The sequence below is a fragment of the Heptranchias perlo genome, chromosome 21, assembly GCF_035084215.1.
Source record: "Heptranchias perlo isolate sHepPer1 chromosome 21, sHepPer1.hap1, whole genome shotgun sequence".
NCBI classification, from domain to species: domain Eukaryota; kingdom Metazoa; phylum Chordata; class Chondrichthyes; order Hexanchiformes; family Hexanchidae; genus Heptranchias; species Heptranchias perlo.
Window position 1 is genome coordinate 4,379,914 of NC_090345.1, and position 20,958 is coordinate 4,400,871.

At 47.1% G+C, this 20,958-nt stretch overlaps 1 protein-coding gene across 2 annotated transcripts in view; it reads left to right on the forward strand.

Moving 5' to 3' along the window:
* The window catches only part of armh3 (armadillo like helical domain containing 3), a 172,504-nt gene extending 153,637 nt beyond the window's left edge, over positions 1-18,867 (forward strand). For both annotated transcript variants that reach the window (XM_068001998.1, XM_068001999.1), the window contains 2 exons: positions 16,553-16,669; positions 17,946-18,867. In XM_068001998.1, the coding sequence (XP_067858099.1) occupies positions 16,553-16,669; positions 17,946-18,038 (210 nt within the window). In that variant the 3' untranslated portion in view covers positions 18,039-18,867. The remainder of the gene's footprint in view (positions 1-16,552; positions 16,670-17,945) is intronic.
* The last annotated feature ends 2,091 nt before the right edge of the window (positions 18,868-20,958 follow it).

Below are 20,958 nucleotides of genomic sequence, written 5' to 3' on the forward strand. Positions count from 1 at the left end.
AAAGAGATCTAGGAGTACAGGTTCATAGCTCCTTGAAAGTGGAGTCACAGTTGGATATGGTGGTGAAGAAGGCATTCGGCATGCTTGGTTTCATTGGTCAGAACATTGAATACAGGAGTTGGGATGTCATGTTGAAGTTGTACAAGACATTAGTAAGGCCACACTTGGAATACTGTGTACAGTTCTGGTCACCCTATTATAGAAAGGATATTATTAAACTAGAAAGAGTGCAGAAAAGATTTACTAGGATGCTACCGGGACTTGATGGTTTGACTTATAGGGAGAGGTTAGATAGACTGGGACTTTTTTCCCTGGAGAGTAGGAGGTTAAGGGGTGATCTTATAGAAGTCTATAAAATAATGAGGGGCATAGATAAGGTAGATAGTCAAAATCTTTTCCCAAAGGTAGGCGAGTCTATAACGAGGGGACATAGATTTAAGGTGAGAGGGGAGAGATACAAAAGGGTCCAGAGGGGCAATTTTTTCACTCAAAGGGTGGTGAGTGTCTGGAACGAGCTGCCAGAGGCAGTAGTAGAGGCGGGTACAATTTTGTCTTTTAAAAAGCATTTGGACAGTTACATGGGTAAGATGGGTATAGAGGGATATGGGCCAAGTGCAGGCAATTGGGACTAGCTTAGTGGTATGAACTGGGCGACATGGACATGTTGGGCCGAAGGGCCTGTTTCCATGTTGTAAACTTCTATGATTCTATGATTGTATGAGGATTGGGTTGCGTGGTAGTGGCGGGGTGAGTACTGGCGAGGTGAGTAGGTGCAGGTAAGATGAGGATGGGGTTTGAGTGGGTGTGAGGGGTGATGTGACAGAGTAGTGTTGGCAGTGCAGAAGGAGATGTGGGGTGGGGGCAGTGATGTGGCAGACGGAGTGTAGGGGAAAGACTACGTGTACTCACTGTGGCTGAACTACTGAGGTCATTGGACCGCCTCCCGCACTGTGTGCAGGTGGGCGATATGTTGGTGGCGCTGGTGACCTCCTGGCCTTCCTGGTGGCGGAGGCGGGCCGCTTCCTCCCGCCCGCCGGAGGGAAGATCTCTGTCCTCCCCCTCCTCCTCACCCCATGTATTGATACCTGGGGTGAGGCATCATTAAACTGGGAGCAGCCTTCCCCCTGGGCTGCTCCATGCAGTCATCTTTGCTATTTGTTGCAGCATCTGTCAGTGGAGGACTGCCCCTTTAAATAAAGCGCCTCCAGCTGACAGATCTTACTGCGCATGCGCAGTCCGCCCGACGCGCAGATCAGCAGCGGGGAACCCGGAGGAGCAGGTAAGTGGCTCCAATTAGTGCGTTGCCTGCTATAATCGCGCGGGAAACCCACTAATTTCACCGGGCGCGTTACCCACGCGCCTGCTTGCCCACCCGCCAAGAACCCACACCCCTGGTAAAATCGGGCCCATGGTTGCAAAATGACCAAGGGTGGGAATTAAATATTCCGGGGTACATGACGTTTAGAAAAGACAGGCAGAATGGAAAAGGAGGGGGTGTAGCTGTAAGAATAAAGGATGACATAAGGACGGTGGTGAGAAGGGATCTTGGCTCGGAAGATCAGCAAGTAGAATCTATATGGGTGGAAATAAGAAATAACCAGGGGCAGAAAACTCTGGTGGGAGTAGTTTATAGGCCCCCTAACAGTAATTTTTCTGTTGGACAGAGTATTATTCATTAAATAATAGGAGCTTGTAACAAAGGTAATTCAGTAATCGTGGGAAATTTAATCTTCATATAGACTGAGCAAATCAAATTGGCAAAGGTACTCTGGAGATTGAGTTCATGGAATGCATTCGAGACGGTTTCCTAGAACAATACGTCATAGAACCAACCAGGGAACAGGCTATTTTAGATCTTGTATTATGTAACGAGACAGGGTCAATTAGTAATCTCACAGTAAAGGATCCTCTGGGGAAGAGTGATCATAATATGATAGAATTTCACATTGAGTTTGAGAGTGACGTACTGAAGTCAGAAAATAGAGTCTTAAACTTAAATAAAACCAATTATGTAAGTATGAGGACGAGTTGGCTAAGGTAGATTGGGAAATTTGATTAAAGGGTATGATGGTTGATAAACAATGGCAAACATTTAAAGAAGTATTTCAATATCCTCAACAAATACACATTCCATTGAGAAATGAAAACTCCACGGGAAAAGTGATCCTTCCGTGGCTAACCAAAGAAGTTAAGGAGAGTATTAGATTAAAAGAAGAGGCCTATAATGTTGCCAAGAAGAGTAGTAAGCCTGAGGATTGGGAGAGTTTTACAAACCAGCAAAGGACGACCAAAAAAATTGAGAAAAAGGGAGAAAATAGAACATGAAAGTAAACGAGAGAGAAATATAAAAAGGGATTGTAAGAGCTTCTCCAAGTATGTAAAAAGGAAGAGAGTAGCAAAAGTAAATGTTGGTCCCCTAGAGCCTGAGACAGGAGAAATTATAATGGAGAATAAGGAAATGACAGATGCGTTAAACAAATATTTTGTATCTATCATCACAGTAGAAGACACAAAAAGCATACCAGAAATAGTGGGGAACCAAGGGGCTAATGAGAGTGAGGAACTTAAAGTGATTAATATCAGTAGAGAGAAAGTAGTTAAGAAACTAATGGGACTAAAAGCCGATTAAATCCCCTGGACCCAATGCCCTACATCCGAGGGTTCTAAAAGAGGGGGCTGCAGAGGTAGTGGATGCATTGGTTGTGATCTTCCAAAATTCCCTAGATTCTAGAACGGTCCCAGCAGATTGGAAGGTAGCGAATGTAACCCCGGTATTCAAGAAGGGAGGGAGAGAGAAAACAGGGAACTACAGGCCAGTTAGCCTAACATCTGTCATTGGGAAAATGCTAGAATCCATTATTAAGGAAGTAGTGGCAGGACATTTGGTGACTCATAATACAATCAAAGCGAGTCAACATGGTTTTATGAAGGGGAAATCGTGTCTGACAAATTTATGAGTTCTTTGAGGAAGTAACGGGCAGGGTGGATAAAGGGGAACCAATGGATGCAGTATATTTGGATTTCCAAAAGGCATTCGATAAGGTGCCACATAAAAGGTTACTGCACAAGATAAGAGCTCATGGTGTTGGGGGTAATATACTGGCATGGATAGAGGATTGGCTAACTAATAGAAAACAAAGAGTCGGGATAAAAGGGTCATTTACAAAATGGCAATCTGTAACTAGTGGGGTGCCGCAGGGCTCAGTGCTGGGGCCTCAACTATTTACAATATATATCAGTGACTTGGATGAAGGAACAGAGTGTATTGTGGCCAAATTTGCTGATGATACAAAGATAGGTGGAAAAGCAAGTTGCGAGGAGGACACAAAGTGTCTGCAAAGGGATATTGACAGGTTAAGCGAATGGGCAAAAATTTGGCAGATGGAATATAATGTGGGAAAATGTGAAGTCATCCACTTTGGGAGGAAAAATAAAAAAGCAAAATATTATTTGAATGGAGAAATACTACAAAATGCTGCCCAGAGGGATCTGGGTGTCCTCGTACATGAAACACAAAAAGTCAACATACAGGTGTGCAGTAGGTAATCCAGAAGGCAAATGGAATATTGGCCTTTATTTCCAAGGGGATGGAGTATAAAAGCAGGGAAGTCATGCTACAACTGTACAGGGTGCTGGTGAGACCACACCTGGAGTACTGCGTACAGTTCTGGTGCCTTTATTTAAGGAAGGATATACTTGCATTGGAGGCAGTTCAGAGAAGGTTCACTAGGTTGATTCCGGGTATGGAAGGGTTGTCTTATGAAGAAAGATTGAACAGGTTGGGTCCATACTTATTGGAGTTTAGAAGAATGAGAGGAGATATATTGAAACATATAAGATTCTGAGGGGACTCGATAGGGTAGATGCTGAGAGGATGTAGGGTTGAGGTCACAATCAGATCAGCCATGATCTTATCAAATGGCAGAGCAGGCTCGAGGGGCCGAATGGCCTACTCCTGCTCATAATTCGTTCGTATGTATTATGTTACCCCTCATGGGGGAATCTAAAACTAGGTGGCATAGTCTCAGAATAAGGTGTCGCCCGTTTAAGACGTAAATGAGGAGGAATTTCTTCTCCCAGAGGGTCGTGAATCTTTGGAATTCTTTACCCCGAAAAGCTGTGGAGGCCGAGTCATTGAATACATTCAAGGCTGAGTTAGACAAATTTTTGACCAGCAAGGGAGTCAAAGGCTATGGGGAAAAGGCGGGAAAGTGGAGTTGAGGTAAAAATCAGATCGCCATGATCGCTTTAAAAGGCAGAGTAGGCTCGAGGGGCCGAATGGCCTATTCCTGCTCCTATCTCTTATGGTCTTATAAGGGCTCATGGGGTTGGGGTAACATATTAGCATGGATAGAGGATTGGTTAACAGACAGAAAATAGAGAGTAGGGATAAACAGGAGATTCTCAGGTTGGCAGGCTGTAACTAGTGGGGTGCCGCAAGGAGCAGTGATTGGGCCTCAGCTATTTACAATCTATATTAAGACTTAGATGAAGGGACCGAGTGAAATGTATCCAAGTTTGCTGACGATACAAAGCTAGGTGGGAAAGTAAGCTGTGAGGAGGACACAAAGAGTCTGCAAAGGGATATAAACAGATTAAGTGAGTGGGCAAGAAGTTGGCAGATGCAGTATAATTGTGGGGAAATGTGAGGTTATTCAGTCGGAAGAGTAGAAAAACAGAATTTTTTTTAAATGGTGAGAAACTAATAAATGTTGGTGTTCAGAGAGACTTGGGTGTCCTCGTACAAGAAACACAAAAAGTTAGTATGCAGGTACAGCAGACAATTAGAAAAGCAAATGGCATGTTGGCCTTTATTTCAAGGGGGTTGGAGTACAAGAGGAAGGAAGTCTTACTACAATTGTACAGGGCTTTGGTGAGACCTCACCTGGAGTACTGTGTACAGTTTTGGTCTCCTTATCTAAGGAAGGATATACTTGCCTTAGAGGCGGTGCAACAAAGGTTCCTGGGATGAGAGGGTTGTCCTATGAGGAGAGATTGAGTAGAATGGGCCTATACTGTCTGGAATTTAGAAGAATGAGAGGTGATCTCATTGAAACATATAAGATTCTGAGGGGGCTTGACAGGGTAGATGCTGAGAGATTGTTTCCCCTGGCTGGCTGAAGAGTCTAGAACTAGGGGGCATAGTCGCAGGATAAGGGGTCGGCCATTTAAGACTGAGATGAGGAGGAATTTCTTCACTCAGAGGGTTGTGAATCTTTGGAATTCTCTACCCCAGAGGGCTGTGGATGCTCAGTCGTTGAGTGTATTCAAGGCTGAGATGGATAGATTTTTGGACTCTCGGGGAATCAAGGGATATGGGGATCGGGCGGGAAAGTGCAGTTGAGGTCAAAGTTCAACCATGATCTTATTGAATGGCGGAGCAGACTCGATGGGTCGTATGGCCTACTCCTGCTCCTATTTCTTATGTTCTAAGTCGTTCGGTCGCCAGTCCAGGTGCATTTGACCTCACGCTGCCCTTTCTGAGCATTGCTGTCTTGCTACAACGATGTGCTTTGGTCTTTAAGTTATTAGAGAACAGCTGGCATGGGGCACTGGCTGAATAATGTAATCGGAGCTCCTGGCATCTCATTCAGCAAGTTCTAATCTGTATGAAGTAGTTGCTGTGGTTCAGGTTTCCTGTGTTCCTTGTTTCTGGTTCTCTCCCCTCCTGTAAGTTCTGGCTTTTGCTGGGCTTCAGCTTTATCAACAACAGCAACAACTTGAATTTATATAGCGCCTCTAACGTAGGAAAACATTCCCAAGGCGCTTCACAGGAGCGTAATCAAACAAAAATTGACACCGAGCCATAGAAGGAGACTTAGGAGGGTCGACTTAAAGTTTTGTTAAAGAGATAGGAGGAGAGAGCATTGGAGAGGCGGAAAGATTTAGGGAGGGAATTCCACAGTTTAGGGCCTAGACGACAGCATGCACGGCCGCCACTGGTGGGGCGAAGGGAGTGGGGGATGCGTAAGAGGCCAGAGTTGGAGGAACGTAGAGTTCCCTGAGGGTCTATGGACACCAGCCACCCTCCTGAGCAAGACCCATGTGGAGATTCATCACGTGTGAGCCTAAACAGGGAGCCTTGGCTGGTTCTTCAAATATGCCCGGGGGGAGGGTGGAGGTGCAATATGACCTTGATCTGGTCCTCACCTGCTTCTTCTGTTGGGATCACTGGGCAGCGATCAGGAGTGGGAACCCTGGCTGTCTTTTTTTTTTGCCCCCTTCCCTAATTCAGGGACGTTGAGGCCAAAAATGGCAGTGGACCATCTCCACAGCTGAACTCGACATAGACCAGGTCTCTCTGGCTCTGAATCACTGGTGGGTGGTCCATCTGAGACACCAGGAGAACAAAGACCAGGAATTTCATTTGAAAGTTTACAGACCATTTTCACAGACCTGTAATACTAGCTCAGTCAGATGATGAGTACTCTGATTGAATGAGATGTCACTCAGTAGGGTTCCACTTCCGTCTCTCATGCTCCTGCAATTAATACGCGTTGAGTTCCTCAATAAACAACTAGATACAAAAGAAAAGAAAACAGTGATTTGCCCCCACATTGTGCATCAATCCAGTTTCCATTTGAATAACATGAGGGAGCAGCAAAGTGCATTTTCCGACTTAGCAGGTCAGAACAGTTCCTATTTGTGTGGGTAAAGAGGTGAGACTAGTTTTTCGCCATTTGCCAGCTTCTCATGTCCCTGTAGCTGTGATGAGCTTCGTTACTGACAGGAGCATGGGCGAATGTTTACTGTTTTTAAAAAAAAAAGATTGTTTTTGGGCCAAAGTTGGATTAATTCACCGTCCGTGTCTCTAATCTCTTGATAACCATAAATGTCTGCACTGGTTCATGTCTGTGTCTCCTGCTGCACCCAGTTGTAGCCTACCTGGGAGACATGAGATTGTGTTTATCGCACTGCTTCCCCTATGCATGTATGCGCACACGCACACACGTACAGATGCACGCACGTACACATACACGCACGTACACATACGTGCATGTACACATGTCACCATAGTGGCAGAAAAAAAGACCAGGCAAAGTAGGAAATAGTGATCAAGTGATGCAAAGTTTGGGTTTTAAAAGCCTAAATATTGTAGGGAGGAGGGAAGATTGAGGGCAAGAGTAGAGTTCCATAGTTTGGAGGTCCTGGTAAAGAATGTTAAGAGTAGGAGATGATATGAGTGGTGATTTGAACTTACTGAGGGTGCAGGGAGGAGGAAGAGTGTGTAGGGCAGTATATTTGGGGCTTAGGAGGAGCACTGGCCAGGGTGTTATACGTCAGTAGGGTAAAGATGAGACGGACTGCAGTGGAGAGGGAGGTTGGATTCTCGCGATGTGAAAGGTATTTGATAACAAGATTTTTCTTCTGTGCTAAGACAGAGCGTGAGAGAGGTGTAAGAAAACTCTCCCCAGATATACCCTATTCCTGTTTAGATTGAAATGCAGAGGCCAGAGTTAAAAGGGGACTTTGCTGTTAATCCTTCAATCCTTCCCCTAATCACTCGCCATGTGAGACTTGGATTTTGCTTGACTCCAATCCATAACCCAGATGAAAGGAATCACTGATATTCTGCCATGCAATCTCCGAGGTATCTTTGACATGAGAGTTGATTCCAGTCACTAACGTTAATGACCCTCGCCCGTAAGTATTTAAAAGCAACTAAATAAGCAGGATTATAACAGATACAATTAGGATTCTACATCCTGCGGCTAATGTACAGTGGCTGCTGCTCTTACAACACTTTTACATTAGCACTCGGACTCTGGGAGAGCGGAACCCAAGGCAAAGGTCACGACTTCAAAGTGCCACATGCTTCTTCTTGGTGTAGCATTTGGTGTTGGCCCTGGCGCAGTGGGTCGCACTCTTGCCTCTTGAGTCAGAGGGTCGTGGGTTCAAGTCCCACTCCAGAGACCTGTGCACAAAGTCTAGGCTGACGCTCCCAGTGCCAGTACTGAGGGTGTGTTGTCTTTCGGATGAGATGTTAAACCGAGGCCCTGTCTGCCCTCTCAGATGGGCGTAAAAGATCCCATGGCATTGGGAACAGTGAAGTTCTCCCCGGTACCCTGGGCCAATATTTATCCCTCAACCAACATAAATAAGCAGATGATCTGGTCATTATCACATTGCTATTTGTGGGACCTTGCTGTGCACAAATTGCCGGCCATGTTTCCTACATTACTACAGTGCCTACACTTCAAAACATACTTCATTGGCTGTAAAGTTCTTTGGGATGTCCTGAGGTTGTGAAAGGAGCTATATAAATGCAAGTTTTTTCTTTCTTACTCAACCTACTTGTAGCTCCCCCTCTCCACCCCTCCCACCTCCCACACTGCTTTGGCCATGATCAGATACATCAGCAGAGTTCAATCAACAGACTTGGGACCTTCCTGGTCTGTCAGCTACTCACTGCCATAACTACCTCAGCCATCAGGGCACCTTGGTACTATATTTGTCTTCAAGAGTAGGTGACACAGGGAAATAGGTTAGACTGATACAACTTGGCAATGAACTGGAGTCATTGCTCTCTCTGACACTAAGTGATATTTAGAAGATTAACTGCCTTCAGCCACCTGAAACAAACAGTAATATTCTGCACAAGTAAGTAACAGCAGACCTGCAGTTTTGGGTTAGTTGCCAGCGTCACAAAGCAAGTTTTCGGAAAAGAGCCTTCATAACGAGCACAGTGTGTGCAGAGAAATGTCTGGGTGAACTAGAATCACAGCGGCCATCTCGATAAGCCAGAAACCCAGCCATCTCCCCTTGACCTTCAACGGCACCACCGCTGCCGCACTCCTCCGAGGTCATCATTGACCAGGACCTTAACTGGACCGGGCATATCAACATCACGGTTAAAAGAGCAGGGCCGAGGCTGAACGCTCTGTGATGAGTGGATGACCTCCTGACCCCTCACCATCTACAAGGCATAAGTCAGGAGTGTGATGGAATGCTCACCACTTGACTGGATGGGTGCAGCCGTAACCATCCAGTACAGGGCAGTCGGGTTAAATGTCACCAGGCTCAATATTCATTCCCTCCACCACCGGTGCACAGTGGCTGCAGTGTGTACGATCTACAGGATGCATTGCAGCAACTCACCAAGGCTTCTTAGTCAGCACCTCCCTCTCCTGCGACCTCTACCACTGAATAGGACAGGGGAAGCAATGTTCTGGGAATACCACCACCTGCAAGTTCCCTTCCAAGTCACACACCTACCTATGTTGGACATATATCACCGTGTCTTTATTAATTTTGGTCAAAATCCCTCCCATTATGAGAGCGCCATCCATACAAGCATTCTAGTGGTTCCAGAAGATGGCCCACCACCACCACCACCTCAGGGCAACTAGGAGTGGGCAATAAATGTGGCCTTGCCTGTGTCGCACACATGCCAAGAACAAATTTTTAAAAAATTAATTTCTGTGTTCAGATATGGTCATAACTGGAGAGGGAAAGAGTGTCAGTGGGTAAGTTGACTGCCTGGTGTGGTACTGAGCCATCTAGACCACGAGCGTGACAGGTTCCCTCTCAGCTGCAGTGGCTGTGGGAAGCATTGCAATTGGCCTGAGTATTGTTGGGTGGAGAGGGCTACAGTCAGCCTGGACCCTCACTCCTGTTGTGAAATGCTACTATCACCCATGAACCTGTACTCCAAACTCGAGTCATTAGTTCTAAAGAGGAGAAGACTTGCTCGAGTACCAGTGTTAGGGGACTGCCATCCTGGCTGAGATTGACTAACTCAGCAAAGACCAGGGATCAAATCTGGGAACTTCCTGGTCTGTAGGGCTTGGTATCACACCAGGCAACGCAATTACCCACTGGACCATCAGGGAACCAGTTAAACTAATCCCAAAGGGAGACGAGCAGAGACACAGTTATGGGAAGAAAGAGTAACCATTTTTTTTTGGCCATGAGCAACGTTACAGGAGACCAGCTTGTAATTTTGTAAAGACAACAGACTAAAAGAAAAAGAAGGAAAGAATTTGCATTTATGTAGCGCCTTTCATGTCCCAAAGCGCTTTACAGACAATCAAGTAGTTTTAAAGTGTAGTAACTGTTGTGATGTAGCAGAAAAAGAAGTAATCCTGGCTCAACTGATTCCTTTATAACGGAACTAGTTCAGTACAAGTTAAGAAAGGGAATTGAGGTTTATAGAGCGAGCAGTAGATCTGACAGGAGGGTGGGGGGGGGTGAGCTGGAAGAGAGTATGGAGATATTTTGGAGGAGGGAGAGTCCATGATCAATGTAATGATGTCTGTGGAAGGGTCAGCCTTAATGGGCTGAATGGACTTCTCCCATTCCAAGCTTTCCAGTCTTCTTACCAGGTGGAGATTCTGTCTCAGCAGAGCCATTGGGAGGGGACAATATTGGGAAATGTCAAATTTGTAAACAAAAAGCACAAAACTTGTGTAACAGGATGTGACACGGTCATGGTGACTAAACTGTGTGCTGGAGTTTCCTGGAGAACGACATGGGGCTGTTACACTGCACCTTATTCTGTTTCACTCCAGTGCTGCTAATAACGTGAAGAGGTGGTAATGTCACTGCCTAGGAACCATCCATTAGGAACACATTACAGGGATTTGGCCCTGGCTCATGTTCAGACAGCTCGAAGAGGGCTAGTGCTGGCATTAATCAGGAAACAGCACAGCCATGAACATTCATATCACTGCTTCTTTGAACTTTCCCTTCTCATCGCTCCTCAGTTCCAAATAAGATATCCTTCCTCCCTACAGCCCCACTATGTTAAAATCAAGCCTCCGTGGAAGACTGCCAGTCTCTCTCATTCTATGCAATTCTCTTACCTACCTTAGCCATTCCCTCCTCCCACGACCTACAGGCTTTAAACCCAAGCGTGACCATGAAACTGTCAGATTGTCGTTAATGTCCTTTAGGAAAGGAAACCTGCCGTCCTTACCCGGACTGGGCCTATATGTGATTCCAGTCCCCACACCAACATGGCTGACTCTTAACTGCCCTCTGAAGTGGCCTTGCAAACCCCTCAGTTGTATCAAATTAGGGATGGGCAATGCCAGCCTTGCCAGTGACACCCACATTCCGTGAATGAATTTAAATAAACCTAGTCACTATTTTCCGACTTACCTAGTGCTTTCTCTTAGTCTTTGCCAGTGTCAGTTTGGCTCAGGCGGTAACACTCTCGCCTCTGTCAGGAAATTGAGGACTTGAGCACATAAGGGTTTATTTAGCGATCTTGCTCTCCCAGTCGGGAGCTTTGTTCAGTGGAAGTGCAGGTCTGAGAATCAGCATTTGAACTCATCTGGTTGCTGGTCCACTACCAGAACCACTAAGCTCCTGTTCCCTTAAGTTGAGTTATGCAGCCAGTCAAGGCTTCTGTCATGTTGCTATGAGAAACATGTCTGATCTAAGCAACGGAAGAGTATTTCCTCCCCACTGATGTAGCATTCTAATCCTCTGCAATTTGGCTCTCAATTACTGTATCGCTGTGACCAAAATGAGATCATTTAGCGTTGAATTTGAGGCCGGTTTTGTGTTATGGATTCACAGCAAATGGACTCTGGACTGCAACTGCCCAGAAAGGAGAATGTGATGCTTTCCCTTTGTGTTCGACTCAAGTCCTTGGTCCCAGACATGTTCTAACCCAGAGATGTTTTCAACTACACGTGGTCCTCGACTCCTGGTTTAACGCCCCCCCCCCCCAACTCCCCCATGTAGCCCGGGCCACTCAGTTGTAAATTCTTATTCACTGGTTTGTCCTGTTTGAATTTTGTGGGCCTGGAAAGAGTTGTTCTAAGTTCTGTTGCCTCATTGCTGGATAGGTTCCAAACCAGAACACCACGATCTGCTGGTATCAACAACTTGAGTTATATGGGATTGTGGGGTTAAACCTATTACCTGAGATTCGAGGCCCCACAGATGCGATAAGCTTGGATGTTCTGTTCTAACCCATTGTACCAATTCAGTGCGGATAATGTGATGAAAAGCACCGAAGTACTGCAAGGCTGAGCTCGCGCTCTGTATTGTTGGGCATCGAGGCCTGAGGCCGACTCGTGCCTCATATGGCCAGAGATGGATAACGTGGTCAAGCAGCATCTGGGGCATTAGGAGCCTGAGCGTTGACAGTGCGCAAGGCTTATTAAGGCAGCGACTGAGCTATGCTCAGCCTGCCAAGTGTTATATGGAAAGCGGGCGGTTTTGACAGAACCCACCGGGACACTAAATGGAGCTTTCCCTGGTACAACCTCATTAGCAGTGAATGCTGCCTTTAACTGTCTCAACTTTGATTTCTGCTCTACATTTTGTCATCAGTTTGACTTACGCTTACCTTGTTTGTGTAAGTTAGTTCACACTCAGACTCTTAATCCCCCAACAGTTCTGTTGTAGAGGCTTCAATTATTACCTTGTAATAAAAACATGAGATGAATGCCCAGTTAATCTACTGTTGGAAGTGGGTAGGAATGTTGTCCAGGGCACCAGAACTCCCTGTCCTCCTTCCAGTAGTGCCATGAGATATTTAACATCCACCTGAACAAGCAGATGGATCTTCAGTTGGACATCTCATCCAAAGATTTAGCACCTCTGACAGTGCAGCACTCCCACAGCACTGGAGTATTAAACCTAGATTGTGTGCTCAAGTCCAGGGGTGGGACTTGACGCCACAACCTTTCCGACTTCGAGGTGACAGTGCTACCAACTGAGCCAAGCTGGCACATGGTCACAGCATCTAATTGCATTTTGAATAATCCCAATGTTTTTGTTTCTGTTGCTATCATTGAGAAATGATTCCATGCTTTCTTTGGGTAAAGAAGTTTTGCTGATGCATGTTCTAAATTTAGTTTCCGCTGCTTTTCATTTCCATCTAGTCCCACTTTCCTGGCTTACTTTGAAGTAATATTCTGCCTTCATCATATGCATAACCATGTAATGTTTAATATACATACAGTAAAGTCAAAAAGAGATCCACTTTTTTCCTAGACTACACAGTCTGAGCTTCTCTAATCTTCACTCCTACTCTGGTTGTATTACTTCTTAATATCTGCTCTAGATTTCTCTCCACCTCAGTCTTCTCCTGCCCTCCCCTCCTGAAGGGGCTGACTGACGGTTGCCAGGATACGGTACCATGATCACTGTACACCATACGTGACTGGTCATTCTCCATGTATGAGTCCAGTCATTGTATTGGTCCTGTCCACACCCACATGTGGAATGGATGGCAATCGGTTGCAGGAGCTGCTTGATTTTCCCACCCTGTCTCACCCAGCACTGGGGAACTGAGGCGCCCACAACTGCCCCAACTGAAACTAGGGCGTAACTCAGGTTAACCTGAGTCCTTGCTGGTCTCTTTGGTTGAGCATCACGAGAGATGGTGCAATCACACATGGAGCCATTAGGAGAGCAGCCACTCACTTACTAAGTTTTGCCTGTGATTGTAATGTCTCTGTGTTATTGGCTAATACTGGAAAGGCATATAGTGGTGCGGAGAGAGCATCGAAGGTACAGGACCAGGCTTTCTCAGCCGATGTAAAGAAAAGAAAGATAGATCTTGAATTTCTATAGCGCCTTTCATGATCTCAGGACGCCCCAAAGCGTTTTACAGCCAATCGAGTGCTTTTTGAAGTGCAGTCACAGTTGTAATGTAGGAAACTACTCTGGATGGGTGTGTGCCTTCTCAGGGCAGCGGTAACATTCACCTGCCAGGAGTACAGCTTTACAGTAATGGTGCTTCGCAGCATAGGAACAGGAGGAGGCCATTCAACCCCTCGAGCCTGTTCGGCCATTCAGTTAGATTGTGGCTGATCTGTGCCCCGACTCCATTTACCCGCTTTTTGCTCCAGACGCACAGTCCTCTCCCCATCAGCTACACTGCAAAGTGCCAGCTCGACCTAACCTGTAGCACTCTTGCATCTGAGTCAGAAGGCTGTGGGTTGAAGCCCTGCTAAAGGGACTTGAGCACAAGACCTAGGCTACACCTCCCAGTGCAGCAGCGATTGCCGGAGGTGCCATTTCAGGTGAGGCGTTAAGCCAAGGGGCCCCGTTTGCCCTCTCAGGTGGACGTTAAAGATCCCATTGAAGAAAAGCAGACAGTCCTCCCATTGTAATATTGTGCGTGTTGCACCTTTAAAAGCACGATATACGTGCATTTCAGGACCTGATTTTGGGATGTGAAAGAGATGGAAGCTTTGGCATTCGTTTCTTTCAATGGGATCCCAATCTTCTTGTCCCAAATCACAGACATCTCTTGGTCCATGTTGATGCTTTCGGGTCTAAAACAGCAGCTTTAATTCTTTACACTTCTGTTAAATAATTGGATTTATTTTATGTATTCCTGCAGTTACACCTCCATGTTTTGTTATTTATTATGTGCCAGTTTTCTAATGACCTGATTTTATTTCCAAACATCTCAAATAATGCTACGCTTAGGGGAATTCGGGACTATTTTAATTACCGCATGCTCTCTTCTTTCCCAGACAGCACCATATGCAGTCTGATTCAGCAGCTCATTATCTTTATAAATCTGTGAAAATGTAGTGAGGACAGGCTGGTGTGCACTGGATTTTTTTTATTGACCAAACAGGTCACACACGCCCCGGCACATATCAAGCAGCTGTCTAAATTAGTGGTGTGGAGAGAAATGTTCGCATCAAGGACTGACAGGCATCCTGTGCAGCCGCAGTTGTGGTCGATACGGTTTTACAGGCAGCTAAAGGGAAATTGTCTTAGGCCATAAGCATCATTTGGGACAGTAATCAGCCATTAAAGCCCATCAAGCCTATTCCTCTTTCAAAGATCAGCCCCACTTCACCATATTTTTTTTTTAGGTACAGCACAGGAGGAGGCCATTCGGCCCATCATGCCTGTGCCGGCTCTTTGAAAGAGCTATCCAATTAGTCCCATTCCCTTGCTCTTTCCCCATAGTCCTGTAATTTTTTTCCCTTCAAGTATTTGTCCAATTCTCTTTTGAAGGTTACTATTGAATCTGCTTCCACCGCCCTTTCAGTGTAGAGCTCCTCCCCCATTTGACATCACTGTCCTCCTCCTGTGACGTCACTGTCCTCCCTCGGTGACGTCACTGTCCTCCCTCGGTGACGTCACTGTCCTCCCTCGGTGACGTCACTGTCCTCCCTCGGTGACGTCACTGTCCTCCCTCGGTGACGTCACTGTCCTCCCTCGGTGACGTCACTGTCCTCCCTCGGTGACGTCACTGTCCTCCCTCGGTGACGTCACTGTCCTCCCTCGGTGACGTCACTGTCCTCCCTGTGTCCACTGTATAACAGACCCAGAGAGTAAATAGGTGGGAGCCAGTTCTCTCTGTGCCCCCCACCACTCCATTTACTAACCAGGAATCTTGACCTGTTGGCACATTATATACACCCACATTTTCCTGGGCTAATGATTCTGGGATTTAAGAAAGATTTGCATGTTTACAGTGCCTTCGCACTAAAAATCAGCCAGTTTTTATTGCTGATTTAAAACCTGAGTTTTGGGTATTTTTTGGGTTATAGTTTTAGTATCAAAAAAATTGGAGAATTGGTAAAAAAAAGCCTCTTAATTTAGAATATTGCTTAAACTTAAAAGAAGTTGTTTTATTGAGGGAGTTAGATGGAACGAGAAGGGATTGAGCACCGTGATGTCACTGGGGGAGGACCGTGATGTCACTGGGGGAGGACCGTGATGTCACTGGGGGAGGACCGTGATGTCACTGGGGGAGGACCGTGATGTCACATGGGGGAGGAGTTCTACAAAAATGACTGTTCCCTGACTACTTCTGGACTGTTAGTTTTAAAGCATAAAGGCTGCTCCCAATGGAAATTGAAATTGTTGTTTGTAGAGCGGTAGTTTCTGTGAATATTTGGGACTACGTGATTCCTTATGATTCACACTCTTTCAAATATACAGTTTATGTACCTGAACCGATTGAAAAATTATGGTTAACGGCAGATTTTATTTTATTGAAGATCGCTATCGATCAGTACTGCTCTGAACTGTCCTCTCTTGTTCCTTCTAAGCTCCAAATCCCCCTCCTGTCATCCTCTTCCCCCTCCTGGCATCCTCTTCCCCCTCCTGGCATCCTCTTCCCCCTCCTGGCATCCTCTTCCCCCTCCTGGCATCCTCTTCCCCCTCCTGGCATCCTCTTCCCCCTCCTGGCATCCTCTTCCCCCTCCTGGCATCCTCTTCCCCCTCCTGGCATCCTCTTCCCCCTCCTGGCATCCTCTTCCCCCTCCTGGCATCCTCTTCCCCCTCCTGGCATCCTCTTCCCCCTCCTGGCATCCTCTTCCCCCTCCTGGCATCCTCTTCCCCCTCCTGGCATCCTCACTACATTCAAATGAAGACTCGTCACACAGTCTTCTTCTCTAACTCATTCTTTCGCAGCACCTCAAGGCTGTAAACTCCTCAATGCCCTCAGTTTTTCCTCCCGTCCCTCTACATTCCTCAGGGTTTTAAATCCTTGGCTTGTCACCATCGAACCAATTACTACTCGATTGATCATGTTACCTCTGCTACTCTCTTCGCTCCTGACGGTGCTGTGGTTTTAGCCTTGGTATCTCAGTAACCAGCGTATCCGTCTCCTCAGGTGTTGGAAGTGGTCCGCTCTAACTACGACACGCTGACGCTGAAGCTCCAGGACGGGTTGGACCAGTACGAACGCTATTCAGAGCAGCCGAAGGAGGCAGCCTTCTTCAAAGAGCTGGTAAGTCGGCAGCATTCACCGTAGCCGCCCGGACCCATGGCGGTTAAACCCACCCAGGCGCTCCCGCCCTCAATCGGTGCTCCCGGGAGAGGTGACAATTGAAGTTATAGATTGTTTTATCCTCCAGGGTTGATTTAGGGAAACTATTGGTGAGTTAGTACCTCGTTTATTGATCAGCTCCCCCCTCTCCCCACCAAACTCGGGCCATAAGTATAAGATAGTCATTAATAAATCCAATAAGGAATTCAGGAGAAACTTCTTTACCCAGAGAGTGGTGAGAATGAGGAATTTGCTATCACATGGAATGGTTGAGGTGAATAACATAGATGCATTTAAGGGGCAGCAAGGAATAGAAGGATATGTTGATAGGGTGAGATGAAGAGAGGTGGTGGGAGGCTTGTGTGGAGCATAAACCCCAACATAGACCTGCTGGGCCAAATGGCCTGTTTCTGTGCTGTAAAATTCTATGTAAGAATTGTAAGTGGGAATCTAGATCTTGCATGTCCCCTGCACCCCCTGAGCCAGCCACCTTTTTAAACATTTCACCTCATAGACTGAGAGATCCGAGATCCACATAATATTACGGTAACCCCTCCCCCCCCAGTCCCATAGCTCAGTTTGGTAAATGTCCTCCCTTGCGTGTTACTGAGTGGCACTGACCTGAAAGTGCTCGGTTCCCATCCTCGGTCAGTGCTGATTCAATTGACTTCAGCCAGGGTATCAGCAAAGACAGCATGAAGAAGAAAGAACTTGCATTTATATCGTGCCTTACACATCCTCCAGATGCCCCAAAGTGTTTTACAGTCAATTAATTACTAATGTGGGAAACACAGCAGCCAATTTGCACACAGCAAGATCCCACAAACAGCAGTGTGTTAATGACCAGATCATCTGTTTTAGGTCTTGGTTGAGGGATAAATATTGGCCCGGGACACCAGGGAGAACTCCCCTGCTCTTCTTCGAAATAGTGACCGTGGGATCTTTTACGTCCACCTGAGAGGGCAGACGGGGCCTCGGTTTAACGTCTCATCCGAAAGACGGCACCTCCGACAGTGCAGCACTCCCTCAGTACTGGCACTGGGAGTGTCCGCCTGGATTATGGGCTCAAGTCTCTGGAGTGGGACTCGAACCCACGACCATCCGACTCAGAGGCGAGAGTGCTGCCCACGGAGGGGAAAACTCTGGCAAAAAATAAGAGAGGTTTTAGCCACATTCTTTCAAAGTGACACCACTGGAGTATAAACCATTGCTGAGCTGATTCTCTGTCCTCCCGCAGGTCCGCTCCATCAGTCTTAACGTGAGGAAGAATCTTGCTGTGAACACACTGAGCCAGGAGATCCTGCTGAAAGAGTTCTCCACCATCTCCTGAAAATGGCCTGCCCGTCAGTCTTCTTCCCCCACCCTTGGTTGACTAGCACAGCATGACCCGATGACTCGATTTTTTTTTTCAGTGGATTATTGTGTAATGATTTCTTTTTTTAAAAAAAAACGGATTCTGCGCCTGACTTCCTGCGGTGCATGGTGTTTGTGACTGCGACCTGTTTCATTCTGAATTCAAACCAGGCCCGGCCTAACTCCACAGCGAGAGAGGAACCCAAACTGCGGATCTTCGCACTGCGTAACCAAGATGGTCCGCTCGATACCGAGCTGCGTTCAACTTCTTTAGTATTCCCGTGTCGAATTTTGTAGAGCTGAAAGCCTAGGACTGGCGTCACAGCGGAGTGAGGCAAACGTGCATTGCAGCCTCGCGGTCTCCTGAGTATTAGATTTTTTTTTTCTCTCTCCGCGGTTTCCCTCCCTTGGGGTCAAGAGCGACTGGGTGACGAGGTTCCGCGGCAATACGGGCACACGGATCGCTTAGGGTTTCGTGCGTATCAGAGTTATAAAGCCCCACCCCATCTCGCTCGCGGCAGGCTCCCGTGGTAACCCGCGTCACATGTTTACAAGGAAGTGGCCCCTTCCCCTTCCTGACCTGGGAATGAAATCCTGGTGGACAATCTGAACTCCACGTTGGAGAGGTCGGAAGGAGTTGATGTCGGGCCGGGCCAGTTTGCGATAGTGCGCTGTTAGCTGGCTCTAATTTTTATGCTGATCCCTAGTTAATGTGTTTACTGGAAGTGTCGATCGCTGCGCACAAGTGACGCAGCTTCCATAATCTTAGTGTGGAACATGCTTTAAGAATAAAGAGCTGCAACGTATCATCGTTTTCAGACAACCCCCTTTCTTCCAGTCAGGGTTGCGAGTGGAATCCGATTAAAAGTCAGAACTCCCAAATGTTGGAAATCTGAACTGAAAGGAGCAGAAAGTGCTGGAAGCATGCAGTAGGACTGTGTCAGGATCTGAACAGGTCTGTTTTCTGGGTCGCAGTCTGATGCGCAGATCCCCAGTGGAGATCTCATCATTGATTCCAGTCAGTGGTGAGTCAGCTGGGCAGCGATGGGGACCTGCCATTGGCCTCCGCAGCTGTGGGCTGGTGGCAAAAATCAGCAATGGTTTCAAACTCCTGATGCTATCCCGTGACCCCCTGCTGGGAGAGCATGGCGGATGGACCAGGATAGGCTCGGGCTTAGGCTCTCACGCACGGCCCGCGCTCTCACGCACGGCCCGCGCTCAGTAGCATAGTGGTTATGTTACTGGACTAGTAATCCAGAGCACTGGACTAATAATCTGGAGTCATGAGTTCAAATCCTGCCACGGCAGCTGGGGAATTTAAATTCAATTAATTAAATTTCAATTAATTAAATAAAATCTGAATTAAAATACTAATATCAGTAATGATGGCCATGAAACTACCGGATTGTGGTAAAAACCCATCTGGTTCACTAATGTCCTTTAGGGAAGGAAACCTCCTGTCCTTACCCGGTCTGGCCGATATGTGACTCCAGACCCACAGCAATGTGGTTGATTCTTAATCACCCTCTGAAATGGCCCAGCAAGCCACTCAGTTGTAAAATCTCGCTAAAAAAAGTCATAATAAAAATAAAACCGGACGGACCACCCGGCATCAGACCGCTAGGCACCGGACACGACAAAGGCAAACCAAGCCCAGTCGACCCTGCAAAGTCCTCCTCACTAACATCTGGGGACTTGTGCCAAAATTGGGAGAGCTGTCCCACAGACTAGTCAAGCAACAGCCTGACATAGCCATACTCACAGAATCATACCTTTCAGCCAACGTCCCAGACTCTTCCATCACCACCCCTGGGTATGTCCTGTTCCACCGGTAGGACAGACCAACCAAAGGCGGCGGTACAGTGATATACAGTCAGGAGGGAGTGGCCCTGGGAGCCCTCAACATTGACCCTGGACCCCATGAAATCTCATGGCATCAGGTCAAACGTGGGCAAGGAAACCTGCTGATTACCACCTACTGCCCTCCCTCAGCTGATGAATCTGTCCTCCTCCATGTTGAACACCACTTGGAGGAAGCACTGAGGGTAGCAAGGGCACAGAATGTACTCTGGGTGGGGGACTTCAACGTCCATCACCAAGAATAGCTCGGTAGCACCACCACTGACCGAGCTGGCCGAGTCCTGAAGGACATAGCTACCCGACTGGGCCTGCATCAGGTGGTGAGCGAACCAACACGAGGGAAAAACTTACTTGACCTCGTCCTCACCAATCTACCTGTCATAAATGCATCTGTCCATGACAGTATTGGTAGGAGTGACCACTGCACAGTCCTCGTGGAGACGAAGTCCCGTCTTCACACTAAGGACACCATCCAACGTGTTGTGTGGCACTACCACCGTGCTAAATGGGATAGATTCAGAACCGATCTAGCAGCTCAAAACTGGGCATCCAAGAGGCACTGTGGGCCATCAGCAGCAGCAGAATTGTATTTCAGCACAATCTGTAACCTCATGGTCCGGCATATTCCTCACTCTACCGTTACCAACAAGCCAGGGGATCAACCCTGTCTCAATGAGAGTGTAGAAGAGCATGCCAGGAACAGCACCAGGCGTGCCTAAAAATGAGGTGCCAACCTGGTGAAGCTACAACTCAGGACTACATGCATGCCAAACAGCGGAAGCAACATGCTATAGACAGAGCTAAGTGATTCCACAACCAACGGATCAGATCAAAGTTCTGGAGTCCTGCCACATCCAGTCGTGAATGGTGGTGGATAATTAAACAACTAACGGGAGGAGAAGGCTCTGCAAGCATCCCCATCCTCAATGATGGCAGAGTCCAGCACGTGAGTGCAAAAGACAAGGCTGAAGCGTTTGCAACCATCTTCAGCCAGAAGTGCCGAGTGGATGATCCATCTCAGCCTCCTCCCGATATCC